This window comes from Bactrocera dorsalis, chromosome 2 (genome assembly GCF_023373825.1).
Source record: "Bactrocera dorsalis isolate Fly_Bdor chromosome 2, ASM2337382v1, whole genome shotgun sequence".
Taxonomy (NCBI): domain Eukaryota; kingdom Metazoa; phylum Arthropoda; class Insecta; order Diptera; family Tephritidae; genus Bactrocera; species Bactrocera dorsalis.
Window position 1 is genome coordinate 81,018,005 of NC_064304.1, and position 27,074 is coordinate 81,045,078.

The 27,074-nt window shown below is 34.3% G+C and overlaps 3 protein-coding genes across 7 annotated transcripts in view; 1 reads left to right on the top strand and 2 right to left on the bottom strand.

Annotated features, from left to right (window-relative positions):
* The window catches only part of LOC105226649 (FERM, ARHGEF and pleckstrin domain-containing protein 1), a 65,723-nt gene extending 45,220 nt beyond the window's left edge, over positions 1 to 20,503 (bottom strand). For 3 of the 5 annotated variants that reach the window (XM_019990415.3, XM_029550336.2, XM_049449516.1), the window contains exon 1: positions 20,101 to 20,488. The gene's annotated coding sequence lies outside the window, so the exon portion shown is untranslated. Of the gene's footprint in view, positions 1 to 19,754; positions 19,992 to 20,100 lie in introns of those variants that run through there. The other 2 variants (XM_029550337.2, XM_019990416.3) reach the window with 2 other exon arrangements.
* A 1,093-nt stretch (positions 20,504 to 21,596) lies between these two features.
* LOC105226612 (probable ATP-dependent RNA helicase DDX55 homolog) lies at positions 21,597 to 23,797 on the top strand. Its single transcript, XM_011205579.4, has 4 exons — positions 21,597 to 21,823; positions 21,879 to 22,274; positions 22,337 to 23,077; positions 23,140 to 23,797. Exons 1-4 carry the CDS (start codon positions 21,722 to 21,724, stop codon positions 23,707 to 23,709), a joined length of 1,809 nt encoding a protein of 602 aa, XP_011203881.2. The 5' UTR covers positions 21,597 to 21,721; the 3' UTR covers positions 23,710 to 23,797.
* LOC105226613 (DNA replication licensing factor Mcm2) lies at positions 23,784 to 26,956 on the bottom strand. Its single transcript, XM_011205580.4, has 4 exons — positions 26,799 to 26,956; positions 25,712 to 26,746; positions 24,559 to 25,650; positions 23,784 to 24,491 (listed from the first exon to the last, which is right to left on the bottom strand). The coding sequence occupies exons 1-4, from the start codon at positions 26,802 to 26,804 to the stop codon at positions 23,970 to 23,972; spliced, it is 2,655 nt and encodes an 884-aa protein (XP_011203882.1). The 5' UTR covers positions 26,805 to 26,956; the 3' UTR covers positions 23,784 to 23,969.
* Positions 26,957 to 27,074: the final 118 nt, after the last annotated feature.

Sequence of the window (27,074 nt, forward strand, 5' to 3'; positions counted from 1 at the left end):
GTATCCTGTCGAATACTTGCAGAGCTGGATTGTTTTCGTCCATACGTACGACATAACCTAGCCAGTGTATCCGCTCTCTTAATTCGCTGAACTATGTCAATGTCGTCGTATATCCTACTCAGTCCAAAGTAGCACCTGTTGGCAAGAGGTTGTGTTGGATTTCGAGCCTAGCATTGTTATAGCTGTGTTCCAAGATAGACGAAATTCAAAGTTATGACTGTCGACAGTCACGTGAGAGTCTAGTCGCGAATGCGACGACTGTTTGGTTGATGACAGGAGATATTTTGTCTTGCCCTCGTTCACTGCCAGACCCATTTACTTTGCTTCCTTGTCCCGTCTGGAGAAAGCGGAACTAACGGCGCGGGTCTTGTGGCAAATGATATCAATATCATTGGCATAAGCCAGCAGTTGTACACTCTTATATAAGAACCTGCTAGTTTTGCAGCTCAAACTATTTTCAGCAGCAGATTGAAGAAGTTGAACGACAGGGAGTCACCTTGTCTGAAACCTCGTTTGGTATCGAACAGGTCGGAGAGATCCTCCCCGATCCTGACAGAGCTTTTGGTATTGCTCAACGTATTATTATTGCAAGTTGCACTCGATCTTAGTCCTAGTTAATTATGCTTTAAAGTTAAAATTGTCAGCTTATTGTAAATTTATGTACTTTCTCTATATTTTCTGGTCTAATTTTCCCAACTACAAGGTATGTTCCAAAGTAAACAGGACTTTTTGAATTTAGCGCCCCCTGGTGGCCTCATCTATGTATATATCGACTGGTGCGCTAGAATCTGCTATCTTTATTGATTGTCCAGTGAGAATTTCATGACATTTCATCGATTGAAAGTGAAGATATTGCATTTTAAATGTCAATATGTTTGTGTTATAGTTGCGAAAATGAGCTTCGAACAAAAAGCCAACATTAAATTTTGTTTTAACACGTTCCCTGTCCAATGTATCACATGTGATACAAAATTATTTTCTTGTACCATGTGTACAGCGTCCATGTATCATATATGATACATATGATATATGATATCCCTGTCCCCATACAAAAATTAATTTTTAACGGTACACGTGCAACACTTATTTTTGAAATTATATTGCTGTAGGCATTTTTAGAGGTTATCGATGTATTTTTGAACTATCCCACACATTTTGACAGCGATATAACGGTAAAAAAAATTTGTATCAGCTATGATACACGAATGTGTCTCTACGAAGTTGAATTGCATACGCTCTAATAAGTGTTGAACGTGTAGCGTTAAAAATTAATTTTTGTATGGGGACAGGGAACGTGTTAAAATTGCTAAAACTTTTACCGAAACGATTCAATTGATGAAACAAGCTTAGTTTTTCAACGTTTTCAAAGGGGTCGTGAGGACATAAATGTCGATCAACATGTGGACCATTCAAAATCCGTGATCAATGGAAATTCCAGCGAAACTGTGCGTGAATTCATCAAAAATCAGCCGAAATCATCATTGAAATTCATGGAAATGGAATCGATCATCTCAAAAATATCGATTTATCGCATTTTGACCGAACATTTGGACTTACGAAAAGTGTGTGCACGGTTTGTTCCGCACAAATTGATTGACAACCAAAAATTGCTCAGAATCCAACATTCGAAGGACGATTATTTGGCCAAAAATCACATTTTAACCCTTAACCACTCCTCGTATTCACCTGATATGGCTCCGTGCGACTTCTTCCTTTTCGGAAAAATGTATTTGCTCGTGAAAGGAAAGCGTTATGCAGACGTAGAGGGCCGCAAAAGGCTTGCACCAGCATACTAGCGGCCATACCGGCCAACGAGCTAAAACACTCGTTGGACATGCTTTTGGACCGTGCAAAAAGCTGTATTGAAGCAGAAGGAGACTATTTTGAAAAAAATAAATTGATTTAAATATTTTGTGTTTTTTTTTAAGTCCTGTTTACTTTGGAACGCACCTTGTAATAACGATTTTGACGAAATTTTTCAACGATTGTTTTTGTTACATTTTATCGTGGTTTCACTGTATGTCTTATTTACATAGCAGAAGAAAACACCACAGATATGTACGAACATCAATAAAATTTAAGAAGGCAAGGAAAAAATAAAGAATAACAAACCATATTTCAAAAGAAAGACTGCATTATGCCAACGAGAAGCAAATATCTTTTAATACATTAAAGCTGTGTGGAAGCGTTCGAACAAAATAAACCACATATACAAAAGAAAACAAATCGCTTTGGCTACTGTGTGTTTATCTTATGTACAGTGCGCGACAAAATGTTTACACAGATAAATGAAATTCCTAAATAACGTGAGCCAAACCAGATAAAAGTTGGTAAATCGTGTGATCATCTCTAAATACATACATATATTTGTCAAAATATGTTAAAGTGGCTTAAGACAAATTTTATTCTTCTGGGCAACTCCGTGTATCGTTTACAAACAGCTTTTCTGGCTTGGTAACTTGACAGGGATAAACCAAATTGTCTAATAATCTTCGGTTAATAAATAATATGAAAATTAAAAAAGGTTGCATAATCATAACCATATACAAATTAAATAATGACTTTTGTGTTTTGTTTTACCAAATATTTTACAACGTGTGTAGCAGGTGCGGTATGTTTGCTTTAGTTTTACACTGTATACTCCCCACCACAACCGGGCAATTACGGCTGCGAAGTTCATGAACCCGAACTGAAGATGTTTATAAACTGCAACGCAGCCAATCATTTGTGTTTATTTATTATATCAAACAGATGTACTGAATTGGGTGAGCGCGATTCCACAATTATTCCTCAGTATTCAATGTTTTTCGTCTTTTTCGTAATTTCAAACAATTATTCGGCCTTTTTTGGTCTTATACAAAAATACTTACATGCTTATGAATGTATGTATTTTAAATCTGAAATGTATTATTTGAAAGATTTTTGATACAATTGTTTTTATTTGTAAGAAAGTGTAGCAATAGCTGGTTCACAACTTGGAAAGTGGTGAATAAAACAAACAACTAGCATAAATTACATAGGCTCCATAAATTTTTTGCCAGTGAGCAAGGTAGCAGACAAGTGGCGAATGGCGAATGGCAAACAACTTGTAAACGAATTTAAAATTACCATCTGGTTAGAAGATTATAGTTCCAATGTTTGTATAGCTTGTCTTAAAAATTTAAGAATACATAGTAAAATTTTTGAAAAAAAATATGTTACTTGCGCTCTAATGCTAAAAAATAAAAGGTTCTCCACTGCGGCAATAACTCCGGATGAAGCCCAGAAGATATTATCCGTACAGTACTTCGGTCGAAAAAATTTGAGAAATGGCGGCATTTTTTTTTTTAATTGCATTTTACGCAAACTTTTGTTCTTTTTAGTCGGAAACACAGAAAAAATCTGATACCGTTCAGATCATATTTAATCCAAGTAAGCTTTCAGTATATTATCTTTAAAAGTATAAACCATCGAAAAATGCATTATTTCTTTTCTTGGAACATTTAAATAAATCATATGCAGTTTTTTTTGACTCATATACATACATATACAATAGTATGGCAGGTCCGAAATATTTTACAAATTATGCGAATGATGATTAATTTTAAGCTGGAATAAATAAATTTCTATGATTTCTGATACTTGGTACCTGTGAAAGGTATTATAGCTGCAATGCGGCTAAAGTAACATTTTTCCTTGTTTCCGCTTACTTTTTCTAGGTGTGAAATTTTGGTTCTCATTAAAAACTAATCAGCAAGGTATTTATTGATCAAAATAAAGCAATCACTTGAACAAATAGTCAACTGGCCGGAAACGTTTACATATCTATGCATAAGTAAAAAACAATATGACATCAGACATACATACATACATTATATGTATGTATATATTTTGTTACAAAACTCTATCAGTTATTAAAAAGCAGACGGTATATTTGTGTTTGTTGATGCATACATACATTCATACATACATATGTACATATGTAGTACTAATATGAGTATGTACGTCCGCCTATACGAAATCATTTTCATAGCTACTAGAAAATGTGGGAGTTCTCGTTTATTTCCAAAAACGTTAACGCACTAAAACTATGGAAACAAAGCCAAATACAAAAGCTACGAAAAGAAGTAAGAGCGGTTACCGTTGGGATTCACTAGCGAACGAGTTCGAATGATTTGTGGGCGTTGAATCCATTTTATATTAATCGTTTCACAAATATCTGTGGCCCAGTATCTCGGGAAACTACATATCTCTAATGGGCAGATGCAAATTTGTAGTGAAATGACGTGTAAGATTATGATAAAGGATTTCCTTGTTAGCCAATTCATTTCATGGAATTCAAATTTTGTACAGGTTAAAAGCGAAATCAAATCGGTTGTTACATATACTTAAAGTAAATTTTGTTGCACAGTTGTATTCTCGAGATACGTACGGACTTTACAATATTTTTTATATTTACATAGATAAGTATATCGGTCATTGATTACATTAATTTTATGGAAGATACCGCAACCGTAAGCTAAACACCCAAGCATAATAGAGCTTCCGATTTGTACGAACACATTAGCAGCCGCAATTGAATAAATATTCAGGTATCTTTATGAAACTTGGAATACAGGTTTCTTAGTACAAAAAAAAAATACGAGTTCGTAAGTGAGCATGATCGGACCACTGCCACGCCCACAATTTAAAATACCATTTGATTCTTTCTCTTTCCAATACACAAATTAGCAAGTTTTAGGCAGCAATTGATATAACGGCCTAAAACTTTGCGCTAATAATTCCTTATGATCAAAAATTGTCCAAGTCCAACCAAAGCTTTTCAACACCCTAGGTACAGAACATGTGGACCTCAGTATCTCTAATTGACTTTTGACCGAAAATATCGACCAAAGTGTAACAATGGACATTCTGACAGAATGTATTCCTGATTATAGTAATTCTGTATATCAAAAATTACTTGAATCGGGTCAATACTTCCCTGAGCCCCCATATACATAATACACAGATTTTCGAACTTCCAGATGACTTTATGCTGAATATATAATCGACCAATATTTGAGTTATCTCATTGAAATCAAGAAAAAACGTTAACTTCGGCTGGACCGAAGCTAATGTACCCTTCACAGGTGCATTTCTTTTAGTAAATATGTGCCCAATTGGAAGCTGTATGCTATAGTAATCCGATTTGAACAATTTTTTCGGAGATTATGTTATTACCTTTGTCCAAATCCATGTCAAATTTTGTGAAGATACATTGCCAAATGTGAAAGCTTTTCCATACAAGAACTTGTTTCCGATCTTTCAGTTTGTATGGCAGCTATATGTTATAACGGTCCGATATCGGCAGTTCCGACAAATGAGCAGCTTCTTAAAGAGAAAATGACGTTTACAAAATTTCAAAACGATATCTTAAAAACTGAGGGACTAGTTCGTATGTATACAGATAGACGGACAGACAGACGGACATGACTGAATCGATTCAGCTCGACATACTGATCATTTATACTCGTATATATACTTTATAGAGTCTCTGACGCTTCCTTCTGGGTGTTACAAACTTCATGACAAACTTAATATACCCTGTTTAGGGTATAATTACAGAACATATTTTACTTATAACAGTATATCATTGTACCTAAAATAGGTAAAATTGGGCGAAAATTTGGCCTAGCCCCCATATAAACATTACCAGGATTTTCGAACATTTGCATAAAGAGCATTTCGAAATTTGCCCTATATGATTGGTGATTGTATATGAAGTGCAACGCAACGAACATTATTTAATATGTGACATGATAATACAACTCCCACATACTCCATATAACAATTTTTAAGGTTTTTCTCACAAACCTTATGGTGAATATGTCGGACAGTGTATGATTATATGTACATATATAATTGCTAGGAATCCGATCCTCTGGTTGACGTTTTACATCTTAAGATATTTCCCTGACTTTGATTCTTCCAAGTTGTAAGAGTATAAAATGTTCGGTTGCACCCAAACTTAGCCCTTTCCTACTTGTTAAATTTAAAATACATATTTAATTTAAAATATTGGAATCCAAAAGTATCCATATAAGTATGTATGTCTTTGACTATGTTAAGGATTTGTGTACTCTCAAATTAATTTACACCCCAGCGACAAACTATACTGAAACTTATCGGCAATTAGGTTTAGTTAGAACAACAGATAAAAATGTAAATAACGGTGGCTATTTATTTGAATGAGCTAAGAAACTATAATTTCCATATAAGACCATATTATTTGAGCATTGATGTAATCCATGTCATAGTTAATCATTTATGCAAAGTCAGTTTATAATTAAACAACAAAAATATTAACTTCGGTTGCACCGAAGCTAGAATACCCTTCACAAGTAAAGAACTTCCATAAAAGATCAGAATTTTGATCGGTCAGTTTATGTGTCAGCTGTATGACAATAGTGATTCGATCGGAAAAAATTTATTCCGAGATTTTAACCTTGATTCTGACAATTCTCTATGCCGAATCTTGTGCCGAAATCTTCACCTAATCATTCGGTTCGTATGGCAGCTATATGCTATAGTGGTCCGATATTGGCGATTTCAACAAATGAATAGCTTCTTGGAGAGAAAAGGAAGTACGCAGAATTTTAGATCGATATCTTAAATATTAAAATGAATGAACAGCATTCGGCCGCGCCGGGTCGATCCAACACCGAAATATCCTTACTACTTAGTCCCTTTGCGTTGAACTCCTTTCCATTAACTTTTTCGAATTTTTGTTCCGGTGGCGTTAATACATATATAACTTTATATGCTTAACTGTTTTAAATAAAGTTGAGGCCTGTATGTACATACATGTAATGCATTATTGCATAAGAATAATAAGGGACATGCCTTCAACTAAAATGTCCACAAATTTTACGTGCCTTCTATTACGACTACTCTCCTTTTCTCAAGCATGTAAGTGATTTGGAAATTTGTACTTATGGTAGCATATACATATGTGCATATGTATACACATACATAAATATTACATAATAATAGTGTTAGGTTCATTACTGAATATTGAATGCAGCACACCACTAAATTTATTTCTCCACTCAATACTCAATAGTTGGTTGATAACATTTGAACTTAGCGAGTGGGTCGCAAGATGCCTGCGCTATGGACTACATACGAGTAAGTACGTATGAGCTAGCTTAATGAACTGTAAGTCAAGAAAACTAATGTGAAAACACAAACTAATCAAAGCTGGCGACTGCGTTGAAAATCAACGATTACACATACATACATACATATGTAAATGCATCGCTGCACAATATGATAGAAATGTCATTTGTTGTTATGTACTTATGTATGTATGTATGTATTTGACACTTACATGGTGTAGACAGTGACATCCTACATTTGTATCACAGAAATTATACTCAAGAAATGTATAGCTTGCAATTGTTTTCAGTGCAAAACGATAAAGTTATGCATTTAAGTGATTATTTCCATATTGTTAATTGAAGTTAACGAATTGCTATCAGTACTTTAAATTGCTGTGAATTACTTGTTGGTATGCATTCATTTTGCAAAAAAACGTCAAAAACCTGCTACTCTGTTATTTGATAAAATTCACGATATTTTTAATGTATTTAATATATAATTTGAATATCACCTGTATAATAAGCTATATTACATATGTAAATTGCATTCTATATTTTTATTCTTACATTTCTACATCTGTGTAGATAAGTTTTCATTATATAATGTCTACTTCAGTTTGAGCAAGAAAGGAAATTATTTGATGTTATCTATGGTTTTCTAAAAACTTTCCAAGTTTAATTCACAATAGTTAGATCAGGGGTTCAACGAAGGCGATTAGTTCATCTGTCTGATTAAATTCAAAGTAATGCTTTTGCTTCAGAGATATTGGGATGCAATTTGATACACAGGTGACTCAAAAAATAAACTTGAAAAAATTGCGAGTAGAACAAACAGTCATCGGTGTTAATATAATATATGTATAGTAAAAATTCGCGACAAAGAATCTTAATTACTTATTCCTTTCTGTTTGCATTCGAATAACTGTTTACATTTCAAACGGTATTCAGCTTAATCTTCAAGCAGAGGATCAATTTTTTGGAATTTATTTACATACACACTATTGGGTAGTCGAAAAAGTATTTTCATATTTTGTCAATAAATGTCGTTGTAGTTTATATCTCCAGGGCTACCAATCACATTGTGTCATACGATATAGTGTTGGAAAGGTGAGATTTTAAGCTTTTAACTGAATAATTACTTTGGGGAAGTTAAAAAAAAGTTACAGCTGTTCAAAAATGAGTGAAAATAATGAAGAAAATCGATATATGTATTTCGAAATTTTTGTATAAAAAAGGGGAAAAGATTCCACGCAAGCCACCAATGAAATTTGTGAAATTTACGGAGACGATACTGTATCAGTTCGTGTAGCACAAAAATGGTTCGATCGCTTCCGTTCTGAAAATTTCGATGTGAAAGATGCACCTCGCCCTGGTCGACATAACCATGACATCTCTAAGGAGCTTAACATTCATCATCAAACGGATTTGGACCATTTTAAAAAATACTGGCTACAAAAAGCAGCTCAATGTTTCATACTTCATTAATTGTCTGTGAAAAATTTAATAAACCGAATTAACATCTGCGATTCTTTGCTAAAACGAAATGAAATCGTACCATTTCTGACGCGAATGGTAACAGGAGAGGAAAAGTGGATCAAGTACGACAATAATGTGTGAAAAACATCTGGGATCGACGCCTCGAAAGGCTATGCTGAGTGTTTGGTGGGATTGGAAAGGAATAATCCACTATGACTTGTTCCAGTATGGTCGCACGATTGATTCTATATTTTACTGTCTGATGAGATTGAAGCAAGTAATCGAAAAAAGCCAGAACTGATCAACAGAAAGGGATTCGTCTCCCATCAGGACAACGCTAGACCATACACATCTTTGATGACTCGGCAAAAACTGGGACAGCTTGGCTGGGAAGTTTTGATGCACCCACCATATAGCCCTGACCTTGCACCATCGGACTACAGTTTGTTTTGGTCAATGAAGAACTCCCTTAATGGAGTAAAATTGGCTTCAAGAGAAGCCTGTGAAAGAAACCAGAAAAGCTTTACACTGAAAGAATAATGTCTATAGCAGAAAAATGGCAAAAAGCGGTCGACCAAAATGTTACATATTTGGTTCATTAAAGTTCATGATAAATATAAAAAAAAGTTGAAGTTTGATTAGAAATAAAGACTTTTTCGACTACCAAATATGTACTACATTGTTCGACAATTATAATAATTTACAATTAGAATTTTTCGGATTTTTAAAACGAAATGCGTGAAAGATAAAATAACTTATATACATAACTATATACTTCTAATTTAAGCTTGTCTTTTTGCTTACATTTAGAATAGATAAAAAATTTTGACTAACAGTAGCCAACCGCACAAATCCATTACGCTTACTATTGAGTGTAATGAAAGGAAAATCAATTTGTGTCATTTGTCACTGCTTTGTCACTGAACGTGAGTCGTCTGTGGCGGAGGCGGATAACAGGTTCGTTCATTCACTGAATTCATGTTTGCAAGCAAATTATTTGGGTATGCATAAGAACCGTGTTGATAAATGCATTAGCTTTTAATCACTCACGATCCACAATTCCTTACTTCAAAATGTTTCAAAACTGCTTGGCATCGTCGGGGCTAGCTCTCTACTAATTTCTGTCTCCTAGTTTATGGAATTGTATACAATGCCTCCTTGACTACAATACAAAGGCTTTCAGCATTTCTTCCCGCTCAATGAGAGTGTAAATAGACATTCAAGTGCACAAATATTTACGTAAATTACGTTTATTTGATAGCTAAACGACAACAGCTTACTGAATTCTCAAAGCTATAGATAAATCTATAAATTACGAACCGACAACACAGCGGACCTACAATATCACCTCTATTATCACTTATGAATAATATTGCCATATTGGTATAAAATGTTTGTTTCAACCGTGTATGAAAAGTGTAATTTTATATTCCATTTTTCTATCATAGTCATTTTTTTATTTTATACTCTCGCAACAAAGTTGCTAAAGAGAGTATTATAGTTTTGTTCACATAACGGTTGTTTGTAAGTCCTAAAACTAAAAGAGTCAGATATAGGGTTATATATACCAAAGTGATCAGGGTGACGAGTAGAGTTGAAATCCGGATGTCTGTCTGTCCGTCCGTCCGTCCGTCCGTGCAAGTTGTAACTTGAGTAAAAATTGAGATATCATGATGAAACTTGGTACATGTATTTCTTGGCTCCATAAGAAAGTTAAGTTCGAAGATGGGCAAAATCGGCCCACTGCCACGCCCACAAAATGGTGAAAACCGAAAACCTATAAAGTGTCATAACTAAGCCATAAATAAAGATATTAAAGTGAAATTTGGCACAAAGGATCGCATTAGGGAGGGGCATATTTGAACGTAATTTTTTGGAAAAGTGGTCGTGGCCCCGCCCCCTACTAAGTTTTTTGTACATATCTCGGAAACTACTATAGCTATGTCAACCAAACTCTATAGAGTCGTTTCCTTCATGCATTTCCATATACAGTTCAAAAATGGAAGATAATAACCACGCCCACCACCCATACAAAGGTTATGTTCAAAATCACTAAAAGTGCGTTAACCGACTAACAAAAAACGTCAGAAACACTAAATTTTACAGAAGAAATAGCAGAAGGAAGCTGCACCCAGATTTTTTTTTTTTAATTGAAGATGGGCGCGGCGTCGCCCACTTATGGACCAAAAACCATATCTCAGGAACTACTAATCTAATTAATTTTATAGCAAAATAAAAAAATATGTAAATGACGGATAATGAAATCTCGATTATCAAACTTAGCCCTTCCTTACTTGTTTCTTCTAGGTCTATGATGCGAAAATAAAAACAAATTATTTTTTTTTTAAATGAACTGCTGATTGGTCTTTCAGAATTATTAAACTTTTGTAGAAACTCTGACGCAAAATTATTCTAATGGCAACGCTTTTCGTCATTTAGTTCATAGCTAAGTGCATTCTTACTTCTTATTTACCTTCTTTGACGTCACAAACGGCATTTTTATTTAGTCATTTACATCTTACAAGTGCACACATACATACACACACAATGTACTTGTGCACTTTTGAGAACACAAAACTGAAAAGGCGAAGGTAAACTGTGGCGTTGTAGAGGATATCCAAAGTGCTTGTTTGAAATGAAAATATCAATTGAAGCCGTCACGTGCATTATTATACCTTCAGCATTATATTGTTATACGCGAACTAGTGCCTCAGTTTTTGAGATATCGTCCGAAATTTTGTTTCAAGAAGCTGCATATGTATGTACATATGTGCGAACCGCCGCTATCAGCCCACTATAGCATGTAGCTATCATACAAACTGAACGATCAAGCTCAAGTTCTTGTATGGAAACTTTTTTTATTTGTGAATGTTATTATAGCTTCGGTGCATCCGAAGTTAGCGTTTTTATCTTGGTGTACATAATATTTGGATTATATGATACTCAGTTAATATGGATATATTATAAAAGTTATTTATTTTTAAAATTTGAGGTTTATCCGTTACTATGGTCCAAAAATAGTGAAACTTTTTAATTTACATTTCGACCGAAAAGCCATTCGTATTTTTGTCGAGTTTTGTATGATTGTCAGTGACATTTGTCACATCAAAATAATCACTAGTGTTTAGTATACGCTTGTCTTTATGAACTACATAAAATGCATTCAGCGATTTTTACGATGAATGAAATTATTCAACAAAGAAGAACATTAAATTTTGTGTGAAAATCAAATTTCTGGTGTTGCAATGTTCATTATGTTGGAAAAGGCCTTCGGTGATTCGAACAAGTGTTATTGATTGGTACAAATAATTCAGAGGGTCCAAAACGCGTTGACGATGAACTAGTTCATTACGGCTATCAATATAAACTGATGATCAGCACGTCAATACGAAAAAGGAATTGGTGCTTAAGCATTGAGTCAGAGATCTTGCTGGCATAGTTAGAATATCGAAAGGATCAATAAAAACTATTTAGAAAGATTAATTGGGTCTAAGAGAAGTGAAACACCATCGTGAAACAATGCTTTCCGATTACCAGGATGAATTTATGCTTACGACCCGGACCGAAAATGGTTTTTTCGATTATCGAGGTGTGATGCACCGAATTCCTTCAGACCGGCCAAACTGTCAACAAGTAATACTATTTGCGTCAAATTCAAAATTGGCTTTAACAACTGTTTCGAGGATTGGAAAACCTATCAAAGGGAATTACTTTGAGGGGGACGACATAGATTTTAAAGAATAAATTAAGAATCATATAATTATGAACAATGTCTAACTATTTTTTTGCTCATTGTCGAACATGGGCTCGACAAGTCGGTAATACTGATACAAGTCCGACAAATACGGTTGCGCTTATTGTAATTTCATATATATAAAATATGTACTTATACGTTTAACAAAAATTAAATTTTCGCCTCCACCGCGATAAAGGAATTTCAAATCTGATAAGAAACAAGTACAAGGGACCAGTAAACAACTGTACATTGTTCGAGTTATACGCACATACATATTATATATATTTAAAACTCCCACATTTGTAATCATATTATATACAAATAAAGAGTCTAATAATAGATAGTAATGTATGTCAGTAAATAAGAATTAAAAAACTCGGAAAAGGGAGAAGTTACATCGAACTTAAAAGCAAAACAAAAAAAGCAAGAGAAATCGAAAATTACTTAACATCATTTGTTGTAAAAACATCCAAAATCTAAAAAAAGATAGTCGAAAAAGCATTAATCAACTGAACTCTAATAGGAAAACTCATACATACATATGATCATAAATGACCCGGACTGGTCCATATAAACTAAGTGCGCAAATCGAATCGATACAAATATTTTCAACTAGATTGGTACAACCTTCTTTGAATTGGTGTAAAGTTTTGCAAATAGGCATATTTTTACGGCGATAACAAACATTTTTATTATAATGAAAATGTAGTTTCTTTAGTTAGTCCGGGTTCAATTTGAAAAGTACATACCCTTTTGAACGTGTTTAAAAGGAAACCCCTCCCTAAATCACAATTGATTTATAATTTGTAGCGTATTAAAAAGAAATTTGCACTTAAAGATACGTATTTTTATTGAACATGACAATGGGGCAATAAACTAGTGGTGACACAGTTTAGTCATTTAGCCACTTTTCCAGCATCACTTTAACCTTGCTTGAAAAGCTTCAATCACTTTACTTATTGATTTAATCGTATTCTAGTTACTCTTACAAGAGACTACAAGTACCTTTTATATTTGACTGCATATGTACAGCTATCTTCACATTAATAGCAGTACAAGAAGGAATATTCTTCAGTGCAAAAAAAGTATCTATTTGTAACAGCAATTTCACTAAAAGTTGTACTTTTATATATAAAGATGTTTTCTTATACCTCGACAATGATGTCAAGTTGCCCATAATAAAAAAAAACAACTTAAAATATAATCGGAAATTCGTTGAATTAGTTAGAGGTTAGGCTCACTCAACAAATCTTAAAGATTGCTGTGAGCATTTATAGTTATAATTAGATTCACAGTGGAGTGGTGTCAGGGGAGATTCAGTATCATTTTTAAAAGTTTATTTTGCATCAAGGTGTATTAACTTGATGAATTATTTGAAATTTTAATACATTTATTTAACTTTAAGCCTAAAATGCCTCGTGGTACTAGTTTGACAGCCAAGGAACAAGGAATAATTATAGGAATGCATGAAAGCGGTTCCAAAATATACGAGATTGCATCCAGACTAAAGCGGCATCGAAACTGTATATCAAGATTTGTTAAAAACCCCACTATTTATGGTACAGTGCGACGCAGCGGACGGAAAACCAAGATTGATGATCGGTGCAAACGGATGATTCGACGGCTAGCAGTAGCGGATTCGATGAGTAGCGGTCGAATACGGACCAAGTTAAGACTGCAAATAACAAGGAATAGAATTGTTCAAATTATTCATGAAAATAAGTTTATCAAACACACCTCCATGGTACCTAAACCAAAGCTCTTGCAAAGGCATATTATAGCACGTTTACAGTTTGCAAATAAATACCAATTCTGGGCCGAAGAGTGGCAGAATATAGTGCTTAGTGACGAAAAAAAATTCAATTTGGACGGCCCAGATCATTACAAGAAATATTGGGGAGATTCGCGTCAGGAATGACGTTCCTGCTACAAGCAAGGCTTTGGAGACGGTACCTTGATGGTATGGGTTGCAATCTGCTTCAATGGAAAGACACCTATATGCTATATATCCACTCAAATGAATGCTAGTATGTATGTAAATCTTTTGGACAGTGAGTTGATAGAATTTGCTGGCAATATTTATGGCGATAACTGGACATACGCTTTAATCCACACGGCACAGGTTACGAAGCGCTCCTTTAATGACAGGCGAATTCCCGCCAGCATTAAGTCCGGACCTAAATCCGATCGAAGATCTCTGGGGGATCCTCTCTGCACGTGTTGTCTAAAACGGAAGGCAGTTTGAGACAGTATGTCACCTTAAATTAGCCATAGAGCAAGAATGGGGCAATATTGACATAACTATTCTACAGTCATTAGTTAATTCTATGCCAAAGCGGCTTAATTTAGTTTTAAAAAATAAGGGCAAAACTATTGACTATTAAAGTAGAGATGTCTTTTAGTTGAACTCAAATGAATAAGATTTACAAGCAAAAATAGAAAAATGCACATAAATATTTACTATAAGCATAAACTTAAATTTTGTTTTTTAGTTTAAAAAAATATTTGAAATTTGTTATTTTTTATTTTTTTATATCTTATGTAATAATAAAAATAAACCTACATACCCAGAAATATTTTGCAATTTTGTAATCTTTTCTTTTTTTGCAAAAAGTTGATGCACATACATATAATTATTTGTATGAGGTATTAACCACTTGTAAGCACCATAGTTTATTGAATATAGAACCTGAATCGTACGTTTCGTTCATGTCAGTGAGTCTTTCATTCCCATTATGAAGCAAGATCGCCTTCAAGCTTATTTATGAATAAACCCGCATTCGGATTATGTGCAAAGCCTAATCTTTCCATAACATCATTTGCACTAACACAAACACAAATTTCATCTTGCACGGTAAGAAACGAGATAAGTTGATGGAAGTATTTTTTTGTTTTAAAAAATCTCGATTTTTTAAGACCAATTTAACTGTTGATTTTTTCGCCAAAAATTTAGAAAAAAATTTCCTGAGGCCGCCATTTTATTAAAAAAAAGATAAAATCCTTCGATCAGGTCCGGGATTATCTATTTATAATTTTTTTTTGTCCGATTGTTTTTATAATAATGCCATATTACTACTTTTGTAAAATAACATGATTTAGTAGCAAAAAAAATACTGAAAACTCTCATTTTTTCGTACCTCTGACTACCCCTAACCCCTTAACTTATGTGAACTTTCTGCACTTCTGTTTGTGGTTTGACCTCTACACCCCTTGACACTTCTAATAAGCGGAATTTTTTGGCTTTAGCATTTTAAACACTTACAACCATTTTTATTATGAACACAAATTGCTTTGCAGAAATTCTACGTGTTAAGGAATTTTTAAGTTAGTGTTTTTTATGACATTGTAGTCAAATCGGAAAAACAATAATTTTGAGCATTTTAATTAAAATACTCAACACTTATTACGATTAAAATTGTTACATGTCTACTTTTAAATATCGCATTAGTCCCTCCGTTCAGTTTGAAAACTAAAAGTAAACAGAAATTCACCACTTTTAAATTTTACGTCGGAAAACCATATCAAATGATCAAAGTTGTTTCATTATACATACAGGGAAAGAAATTTAGCGAAATCGGCCTTTCAAGATGTACACCATACTTCGAAGATTTACCGACAGTATCCAAAACAAAGCCTATTCCACTAAATATTATTTGATTATATGATTTTAGTTCGCAAATGAAATGAAAACCATTTCCAATTTTGCCGGCGACAATGAGCTGTAGTGTTACCACTAATATGTGAATTTTTTCAAAGCTCTAACAAGTCTAAATTTTTTTACCAATAGAACCATAAAATAACTCTGACATATCTATGTATACTATATGTCGTCACCTAAAATGCAAATTAACGTAACAACATTTTCGGAAATTCACAGGAGAAAGAATGAAACACGTTATAAAATGGAACGTGAGTGAAACAAAACTTAAATAATGGTTAAAACTGGGTAATATCTAACGGCAGAACCTTAAAATCTTGGACATATGTATGTACTTATACAGTGTGCGACAAAACTAAAGCACGAATTCTACCTTATCGGTATTTAACTGAATAAAATCATAAAGTAGGCATTGAATGATGTTTTATTGAGTTGTGTTATTAGTTCATGTATTCTTCTTTTAAAATTAGTAAAAATTAAACATATTAACTTATTAACAAAAAATACAAAATTCCATATATGAAAAATTCCAAAAATCTGGTGCGACAAAACTAAAGCACGAAATGATTTTATGATTGAAAAATTTTTATCTTTTTATTTTTGGTTGTGTATCAGTTATTTTTCAATATAGCTGCACATCGGCGAGGAATGGACGTAATTAATTTATTTGATGTGGCACATGAAATGCTTTTCCATGCTTCCTTTATTTGTATGAATAAGGCGTCCTTGTTTTTACAATTCTTACGTCTGATTTTTCGATCTACAATTTCCCATTGGTTCTCTATGGGATTGAGATCTGGTGATTATGCGGGTCACTTCGAAACCTCAATCATGTTATCAATAAACCACTGTTTTACATAAAAAGCAGTGTGTTTCTGTTCATTGTCTTGTTGATCACTCCATTTGAAAGGCATTTATTTTGCAGCATGCGGCAGTATAATATTCTAAAAAATATTTTCATGCTTAAATTTGTCTATTATACTAATTATATGATGAATTGGCCCTATTCCATTCCCTGAAAAACAACCCCACACTGGTACATTGTCTCCACCGTGTTTCACTGTGCCTTTTGTATAACGTGAATTTAGGCGTTATTCCTTCAGTCTGCCTATCAGCTTCAGCCCAACCGAATCTTTCATAATAAACTTCGATTCGACAGAAAAAAGTACAGTTTGCCATTTGGTAATCGTCCAATTTACGACCTTCCTCACAAATTCCAGTCGCACCAGTCTGTTCTTTAAAGAAATATACGGCGTTTTTGCACTAACTTGCTACAGGCAGCATGAAAATCCCCCATGGACAGCTCGACGTTGTATGGATCTGTATAATATGTTTAACCGTAATTGTCTTACAATAGATGTTGCCGATATATCGTGGTAATTTTTTATTGCTCGAGTGACTGCCTTATCCTCTCTTTCGGTTGTTTTTCGCGGCCTTCCACCTCTATGCACTGTAACTGAAGAGCCTGATTTGCGAAATCGGCTTAATGTTCGGGAAACAATTGGGTACACTGTATGTATGTATGTAATTTGAAGTAGATCGTATTCAATGAAACACTCAATTTCGAATTTTTTGATCATAAGTTATTTTGCATTTTAGGTGACGATATGTATATAGATATACTCACATCAAACTTCTCAATTATAAGAATTAGCTCAAGTTTCCAAACAAAAAAAAAAACTGTTTTTAAATCGCCTTTTACCAAAATTTAATTTTCTAAAAGAAATGAGGTATAACATAACTCCAATTTAGAGCATTCAAAGATATTAGCGTTATAATATTTTTAAAGCTCTTAAAGCAAAGCAAAATGAAAATATGTCAAAGAAAAAGAAAAAAAAATCAATGAGTGACATCATTACCTGTAGCTAGATTATCACGTTTGTTGTTCCTCTATTTCTTGTTTACTTTCATGCTCCACTGTACTTTTAGCTCGAAAAACCAAACCGCAAACCGTTGCAAGTTTCTCTCAGATAAAATACCTACACCTCCTTATATAAATTTTCTTATCTCCTATTTAAATATTCTAGTTGATAATAGTTCTCGTTTGCAATTGAAAAACATCACATTCCCAACAGTCATTGGCTTGCCCTATACTATGCACTTATTGTGTAACGGAGGAGGAACACTTAATTTGTTATGTTGAGTAAAAATCTTATTTTACTAATTACAGTATAAAAAAAGTTACGTGGTAGCTAGAGTGCCCACAAAAAAGTCTTAGAGTATAACATAAACTTTTATAAGAAACAAGTAAGGAAAAGCGAAGTTCGAGTATAACCTAATATTGCCTACTGTTTCAACTTGCAAGGAAAAACATGCTTTCTCAATTTTATTAAGATAATTCACATGTTGGCTGATGTATTCGGTATAAAGTCACCCGGAAGTTCGAAATTAGGTATATGAGGGCTTAAGGAAGTATTGACCGATTCAACCCATTTGTAAGGAACAGGAATACTATTATCAGGAAAAGATTTTCTTTGAATTCCAATTATATATCCAATAATATTTTTTCATTTTTTCGATCAAAAGTCAATTATATAAGGGGCCCAAATATTCGTTACCTAGGGGCTTGAACAGTTTTGGTTGGATTTGGGCAATTTTTGGTCATAAGTAGTATACTAGTATACAAGCATTATTCGTGCAAAGATCTATACCGTTATATTAATTGCTTGTTTCTTTGTGTACTGGAAAGTGAAAGGATCAAATGGAATTTAAAATTGTGAATTCAAGTAGTTTTTAGCAGTACCGTTATATGGGGAGTGGGTGGAGTTATTATCCGATTTCATTACTTTTCATTTTCACACTGTTGGTAATAGTTCTTATAAGAATTGTCTTAAGCGAATTTGGCTTTTGTAGCTGTAGTCTTCTAGGCTATATGTATGTATGTACATTAAAGCTATATTCAGCCCACAGGAGCCCCTTGCTACTGATTTTGCCAAATTACAGTTCAATATCATATTTTAATGCTTACTTATGGCACTTTATAGGGTTTTCTTTAATGGCATTTTGTGGGCGTCTTCTACGAACTCCGCTTTAGTTTTAGCTACGCAACATTTGTACCAAGTCTCATCAAGATATCTCAATTTTAACTCAAATTACAGCTAGAAACGAGCGGACGGACAGACAGACATTGATTTCAACTTTTATCGCCATCCTGATCATGTATAGTATATAGCTATCTAGGTTAGTTTTAGGTGATACAAATCTGCAACCGTTAGGTGAACAAAACTTTTATACTATTTACATACTTGTGTATGTATATCTTTGCGTATGTATATTTACGTTATCTAAATGTGCCAATACCGAAACCATTGACATATAAGTATATACATACATACATATGTAGATAAAAATCCAAATTACATTTGTCCCAAATATGATTACTTTTTACTTTGCAATGGATAAAAATTCTGCAATTTAAGGTTTATAACTACTTCGAAGAATGCTAGAACATCAAGAACAACACAATGAAATAATAGAAAAAAATTACCGTTTTATTAGCATTTATAAAAGTGTACGAATTTAAAAAATTTACATATATTTAACATAACTTTAATTTTTTTTTTTAATTATTCATAAGGATCTACTAAGATACAGATCAAAGAAATCAATCCAAAAAGTTTTAACAGCCGTGGTGAGGTCAGAACTAGGTGGTAAATACGAATAAGCGTATAAAAGCGTAGTGAAATTTATTTGTATGTGTTCATGAATGAACATAGCGAGGTCACGAATGAATGTAGCGAATCTGCCCCAACTAAAATCTACTTACGGAGTGTGTTATTATGTCCTGTGCATCCTATTGGTTAAGCCTAAAGGTGAAGTGAAATGCAATGGTCTGAACATTTTCCAAATAATTTGTTAACTTAATTTCGTGGATTTCATCAACAACGGAGTACTAATGCAGATATTTCCCTATTTCTTGTATGAATATGTATCCCTTTCGTCCTTGTGCCTAACCAAAGTAAATACACACACAAATACGCAATTGCAAATTGTTGGTAAAGGGTGTTTCCGTATGAAGATCGGTTACCAAGTTTCAGTATTTATTTAGGAAATATAAATATTTTATATATGAAACATTAATTTAAAACCAAACACAATTTAAATATACATACTTTCAAATCAAAACACAGCACTTATATATAATAGATAAACGGTTGGCACTTATATTTTAATAGGATTATTTTTTCAATCCATTATTCCGAGGAATCTTCTTAGGGTGTTGCAAATTTTTTCCCCATTCACGTATACACAGAAAAACTGAATCGTAATTTTTCTCTCACTACGTCTTGAATAGAGTTTGATGTAACATGTATTAGAATTAAAACACACGAATTATAACTTGTAATAAAGTCACATTACTTGATCGCGGTAGTGGGCAAACGTTTAAAATACACTCTTCTATTTTGTAATTAATTATTAGCCCAGATTCTTTGAAAAATAAAATCCGACGAAATTTAACAACCGTGCGCACCCATCAACGCCATCTTTGCTTTTGACGTCAAGAAACTCAACACAGACGAAATGTAAAAGATGTGTATTTTGACAAGTTCATTTCAATAACAAGGTGATGCGAATGAAAAGTAATTAGTGATATAGCGAAATAATGGTTTTTATTTTTATACAATGAATGTAGCTAAAATGATATATTAAGCTCTTATTACGGCGTTCAACATAACTGCAATCTGATTGAAGTTGGAATTTTGTCGAATTTTCAATTATGTACAGGTGGGATTAACAAGTAACCAAAAAACTACAACTGTTAAGTAAATGAAACATTTCGGCGTTTATTTGTGAAAAATATGAATTTAAAATGACATCAGATAAATAAACTATTTTATATATTATTTTAAACTATTTCAATAAGTCTTTTTGTGCACATCTATATAAAGAAGAAAAATTTGTTGAACCTTGGAGAAAAATTGCGAAACTGGACAAAGCAAGGTACAATTTGGAAACAGTAAAAATATATTTAAGCAAACGTGGGAAATGATTTAAACTTAAAGAGTCTATACAATCTGCAATTCCTAGGAACATATATTTTGAGTAAAATCAAAATAATGCAGCAGTGTTCATAATATAAACATCCTCCTTAGAGATTATGGCTATCTCCAAAGTTAAAATCGCTTAAACTTGGCTTGTCATTTGACTTAGTTCGTTTTATTATTACGAAGGATTTTTGATATGTGACAGTACATTAGTTTAGGTCTAAAGAGTTTTGTCATTGTAACAAAACACGAAACACTAATAAAATTTCATCTGAAAATAGCTGAAGTTCGGAATACAAAAAGCTAGTTGGTTGACTTGACGTTAATATCTTTAACTTCAATTCAACTCTGTGAAGTTGAAATCGGCAATAGGGTATAATATCTTATTAGTTGCATTAGAGAATTTTCAAATTGAATTATATATTTATGCCATAAGTGGGATGAAGTCAGTTATTTTCTATAAATTGCATTAGAAAGGCATTTACCTAGAAATCACTCCTCTTTTATTCTTTCTTATTCTTATTCTTACTCTTTCTTTTATTGTAGGTTTCAATTTATACTGTTGTAGCATTCAAAGGAGGATTAAAAAGTTTTCTTAAAAATAAATGCCGAAATGCACTTGGCAACTCTTAAACACGTGGTTGTTGAAACCAAAACAAAACGTAATAAATAACTATCCTGTGAAATATCTGAAACATATTGAATTTTTTTGAATAAACAATATAGAAAAGTGGAAAAATACATTTCAATGGCTCGTAGAAAATGGACCGACCTAGAAAAAGTATCACTTTCCTCACCAGTTCTCGAAGTAATTGAAAGCTTAGGATTTAAGAGGACTACTCCGGTTCAAGTAAGGGAAATTAAATAAAGTTTTCTCCTGATTATTTACTTTCACATTTTTATAGAGTGCTTCAATACCGTTACTGCTTCAAAGAAAAGATGTCAGTGTCGAAGCAGTGACAGGTTCCGGGAAGACACTAGCTTTTTTGGTGCCTATGTTAGAGATGTTACAAAATCGTCACACTGATACCCCTTGGACGTCCAAAGAAATTGGTGCGCTAATTATATCACCAACGCGTGAACTTGCCTTTCAGATATCTGAAGTTCTAGAGAAATTTTTGCAAAAAAAAGAATTGAATTATTTCCGTCAGAAATTGGTCGTGGGAGGCAGCAGCATAGACGAAGACATTTCTGCGATTAAAAAAGACAACCCATGTATTTTAATATGTACGCCAGGCCGATTGGAGGATTTATTTGAGAGAAAAGGTGATCTTAACCTTGCCGGCAGGGTAAAAAGTTTGGTAAATCATATAGATAATCAAGTAATGTTTACATGTTTTAAACAATTATTTTTTCAATACAGGAATTGCTTGTGCTTGATGAAGCTGACCGATTACTTGATTTGGGCTTCAAAGCAACTATTAACAACATTCTTAATTATTTACCTAGACAACGTCGAACGGGATTATTTTCTGCAACTCAAACTACAGAAGTAACAGATCTTATTCGTGCCGGACTAAGGAATCCTGTTCGAGTTTCGGTTAAAGAAAAATCCAACATTAGTACACCAATAAAATTGCAAAATTTTTATAAAATCGTTCAACCTGAGGAAAAGTTTTTATCTCTTCTACATTTCTTACGCTCACCACTTGCTTCTCATGTAAAAGTTATGGTTTTCTTTCCTACTTGCGCATGTGTGGAATACTGGATGACAATCATGACACATTTTCTACCTAATCGCTGTATATTGGGGATACATGGCAAAATGAAAAATAAACGCAAAATTACTGTGGAAAAATTCAGACAGGCGACGGACGCGGTGTTACTCTCTACTGATGTACTAGCACGTGGTCTAGATGTACCTGAAATTGACTGGGTGGTACAATGGGATCCGCCAGCAAATGCAAGTAGTTTTGTACATCGCGTAGGGCGTACAGCTCGGCAGGGTAACGAAGGCAATGCTTTAGTATATCTACTGCCAACGGAAGATGCTTATATTACATTTTTAAAGATAAACCAAAAAGTTGAACTAAGTGAACTGCAGGATGTCAATCACAATAGCGAAGAACTGGAGGAAACTCTACAAAAACTACATTCTCTGCAAGTGAGTATGCAGGGATTTATTATAGCATTGAGTTAGTTTTTAAAATGTTTCTATATTTTCAGTTAAAGGATAAAGATGTTTTTGATAAAGGAACTCGTGCCTTCGTATCACACGTCCAGGCATACACAAAGCATGAATGTAACGCAATTTTGCGTTTAAAAGATTTGGATTTGGGAAGAGTAGCTACAGCTTACGGATTACTTCAAATGCCACGCATGCCAGAATTGAAGAATTGTGAAACAACGACTTTTGTTGGACCTAAATGTGATGTAGATATATCAAAATTAAGCTATAAGAATCCTCAAAAGGAAAAAATACGACAAGAAAAACTTAAGGTTTATGAAGAAAGTGGTATATGGCCGGGGAAGAAAAAGTTCAAAAAGCGTACGGAAGCCTGGGAACAAACGAAGAAGGCGAAAATGGATTCAAAAACTAAAAAGGAACTAAGAAAAGCTAAGAAGCAGCGAAAAATCGAAAACGGAGCGCCAGGCGATAAAACAAAGAAAAGGAAGCCCCAATATACACAAGAAGATTTAGACGAACTAGCTAACGATATACGCCTATTTAAGAAGCTGAAAAGAAATAAAATTTCTGAAGAGGATTTCGATAAAGAAATGGGTATTGAGGATTAGACGCACAACTAAATATTTTGAAAGTGCTTTCTTTTTAGGTACAAATCTGTTACTAAATGAATAAAGTTTTACAATTTCCTTTGTAAAAGATATAACTTTATTGATTAGTTGTACTTGAAATGCGAGTTTATCGCTGGATACATGTAATATTATAAACTATGCATTAAAATAATTATGGACCTGAAGGTGCCAGACATGGTACGATGAAACAGAACGTAAAGTCATTAAAAGTATAACAAACATGATTTAAATGGGAATGATTACACCGCGGCTTCTGTGACTATCTGTAGAATTGTTCGCCGCTTCGGGTCGTAGGAGAACCCATTTTGTTTGAAAATTTCAGAATCATAGAACGGTTTTAAATTAAAAATGTCCAATTGTTTGGCTCGCTCAATGAGATCGCGTTCCATTATTTCCACATGCGTTGCCGAAGGTCCCTCTTTACATCGAATATAGGCTAGTTGGTCGAGTGTTAATTGTCGAAGAATAAAGAAGAGCAATTCTGAGTGATCCTTTTGGAAGGAAAGATACTTTTGGAATGCTGTGCGCATTTTCTTCATTACACTGAACTTTTGGGCTTCAATGAAGCTCTCCAACATCATGCGTATGGACATGCTAACATCAGCCTCAGTAACATTCTCACGCAAATGCATACGAGCATGTGCTTCCGACATGCGGATTACACTTTCTATATGTCTTACGGTTATTGGCAACGAACCGGTAGCAAAGGACTCCTGGCGAAGTTGTGCATACATTTTCGCTATTTTATCTTCATCAATATTCTATCAAATAATATAAAAATGAGAATTTAAGAACGAAATTAGTTTTATGTAATTTCTCTTTACTAACCGTGAGTTTAGGGCGCACATTTTCCTTGGCATAAATAATATACTGACGCAAAAGATCTTGTGGTATTTCAGCCACTCCCGTTGGCTGGGAATCTTCTACATACTCCTCACTTGATGGATGGTGTTTGATGTGTGAATTTACTACGAACTTAGCCAGATGTTGATCTTGCATCGGATCGAACTCGTCTTTAACTACACAAAGTACGTCGAAACGTGAGAGGATTGGTTCTGAAAGATTGACATTTTCCGAAAAGGTCATCGACGGATCATATCGACCACCAATTGGATTGGAAGCTGCTATGACTGTACAGCGCGCTTGTAAAGAGGTTACAATACCAGCTTTTGATATTGAGATTGACTGTTGTTCCATGGCTTCATGAATGGATGTTCGATCTTGGTCATTCATTTTATCAAACTCGTCAATAAGACATACGCCTTGGTCGGCCAGCACTAAAGCTCCTGCTTCTAAAGTCCACTCACGTGATATTGGATTCCGACGAACGTAGGCAGTCAAACCTACAGCACTGGCACCTTGTCCAGTTGTGAAAACAGCGCGTGGTGCTATCTTTTCGGTGTATTTCAAAAACTGTGATTTTGCTGTTCCGGGATCTCCACATATGAGCAAATTTATATCACCTCTAACTTTGTGTTTGTCACCAGGGTTTTTAGACTCTCCACCGAATAGTGCCAAGGCTAGAGCACGTTTAATATATTCGTGTCCATATATGGAAGGAGCCATTGAAGCGATAATTCTTTCTGCGATTCTCGGATCTTTGCTTAGTTTTTGAATAGTTGCTATATCCTCATCCGTAAGGGATTGTACGACTTGTTTACTGTCCTTTACTACAATGTGATTCGCTATAATAACAGTAGCGAAAACTGGAAACCCTTGTTCTGTGTTTAAAGAACCATCATAATTGTTCGTGTAAATACCAGTCACCTCCAATTCATCGCCTGGTTTACACAAATCGCATAGATCCGCCAAAAGAATCACGTCCTTGCTTCTCGGTATCCGACCAGCGGGAATGCGACCAGGTGATTCTTGCAAAGTGATCTTTTGATAATTGCGATAAAGCGTTTGCTCCATATTGATCTAATTAAATTAAAGAAGTTGTATACAATCTATGCGGAAAAAAATTCAGCTAATAGCTTACCGAAAATGGTCCAGCACTTTGACATTCTGGGCAAGATCCCGGTTTTACTTCAGTGTTTTGTGATTGTACAAATGGTCCTAAAACGTAACCACATTTTACACAATCATATTTAATAACTGAAAGTTGAGGTAACACTCCAGTTGTTGCAGTAACCACACCCAAAGTACGCACAAGCTGATTCAAATGTAGTTTGCGGAAGGTACGTAATTCTTCTATAAGAGGTAACTCTGATATGCGGACATGAATTTCAGTTGTTACTCGTTCGTAAGTAGGGAAAATAGACAAAACCATTTCTTTTGCAACTTTGTCGAATATTTCTAGCATTTGAAAAGGAGCTTCAGGTAGGAAATATGCCAATACGTGTTCCTTATTAGCTAAATCCGTATAAGACACCACAAATGACGACTTATTTTGCTCGCACATCCGACGAATACGATCCCTGTATGTGTAAGTACCACGCTCGTCAACAAATGTGCGCAAAAAAGACTGAAAACGATTAGCAATTTCCGTGCGAGGTCCAAGCATGCTGACCCACTCCTTTGTAGAATGTCCTTTTGTATCTTCCAAGTTTTCTATGGATTCTATCATTTCTGCATCTTCCATTTCGCCTTCGGTTGCTTTTTCTGCAGCTCGGCGCTTCGCGCGTGGACCGACATCATCGTCGTCATCACTGTGATCAAAACCCAGATCACGATCATCCCGATGTATACCCAGAGCGCGATCACGTTTTCGCATTTCAGCTTCAGCTGCGTGTCGCTCGCCTTGAGACAATTCTGAGAAGTCCTCATCGTCGTCTAACATTGCGGGATCGTAGTGGTCCAACTCTGGCATAGGACGATAGTCGTTCTCCATGTTATCCCCAAACAATTCCTCACCATCTTCCTCCTCTTCGTCTCGTATAGTTTGATCTCCAAGGATTTCATCTTCATTTTCGAATGGTTCAAAATCACCAACGGGCGAAGTCATAGCAGCACGCAATTCACGTCGGTCGTCAACATCGCTAGGCGTCGCTGGAGGAGGAGAACTCACTTGATCCTGCAAAATGCATAAGTTAAGGAATGTAATGCTAACGATTATAATTAATTACCGCCATTGCTTTTATTTATAATTATATATAACGAAATTGTATTCAATGTTGACGATCCAATGCAAACAATTCGAAGTTTACAACTTTCTGCTATCTTTAGCACGCGAAACAGTTTTTGGCGCCAGTTGTGACAGTGAAATGTATAAATCAAAAAGATGTAATATTATTGGAAGGTTTTTGTCTTTGATAAGTTTTTAGAGTTTTTTTTTAGTTTTTATAACATTTGATCTTTTAAATTTTTCTTCACTTTAACTAATATTTCTCCATAGTGTAGCT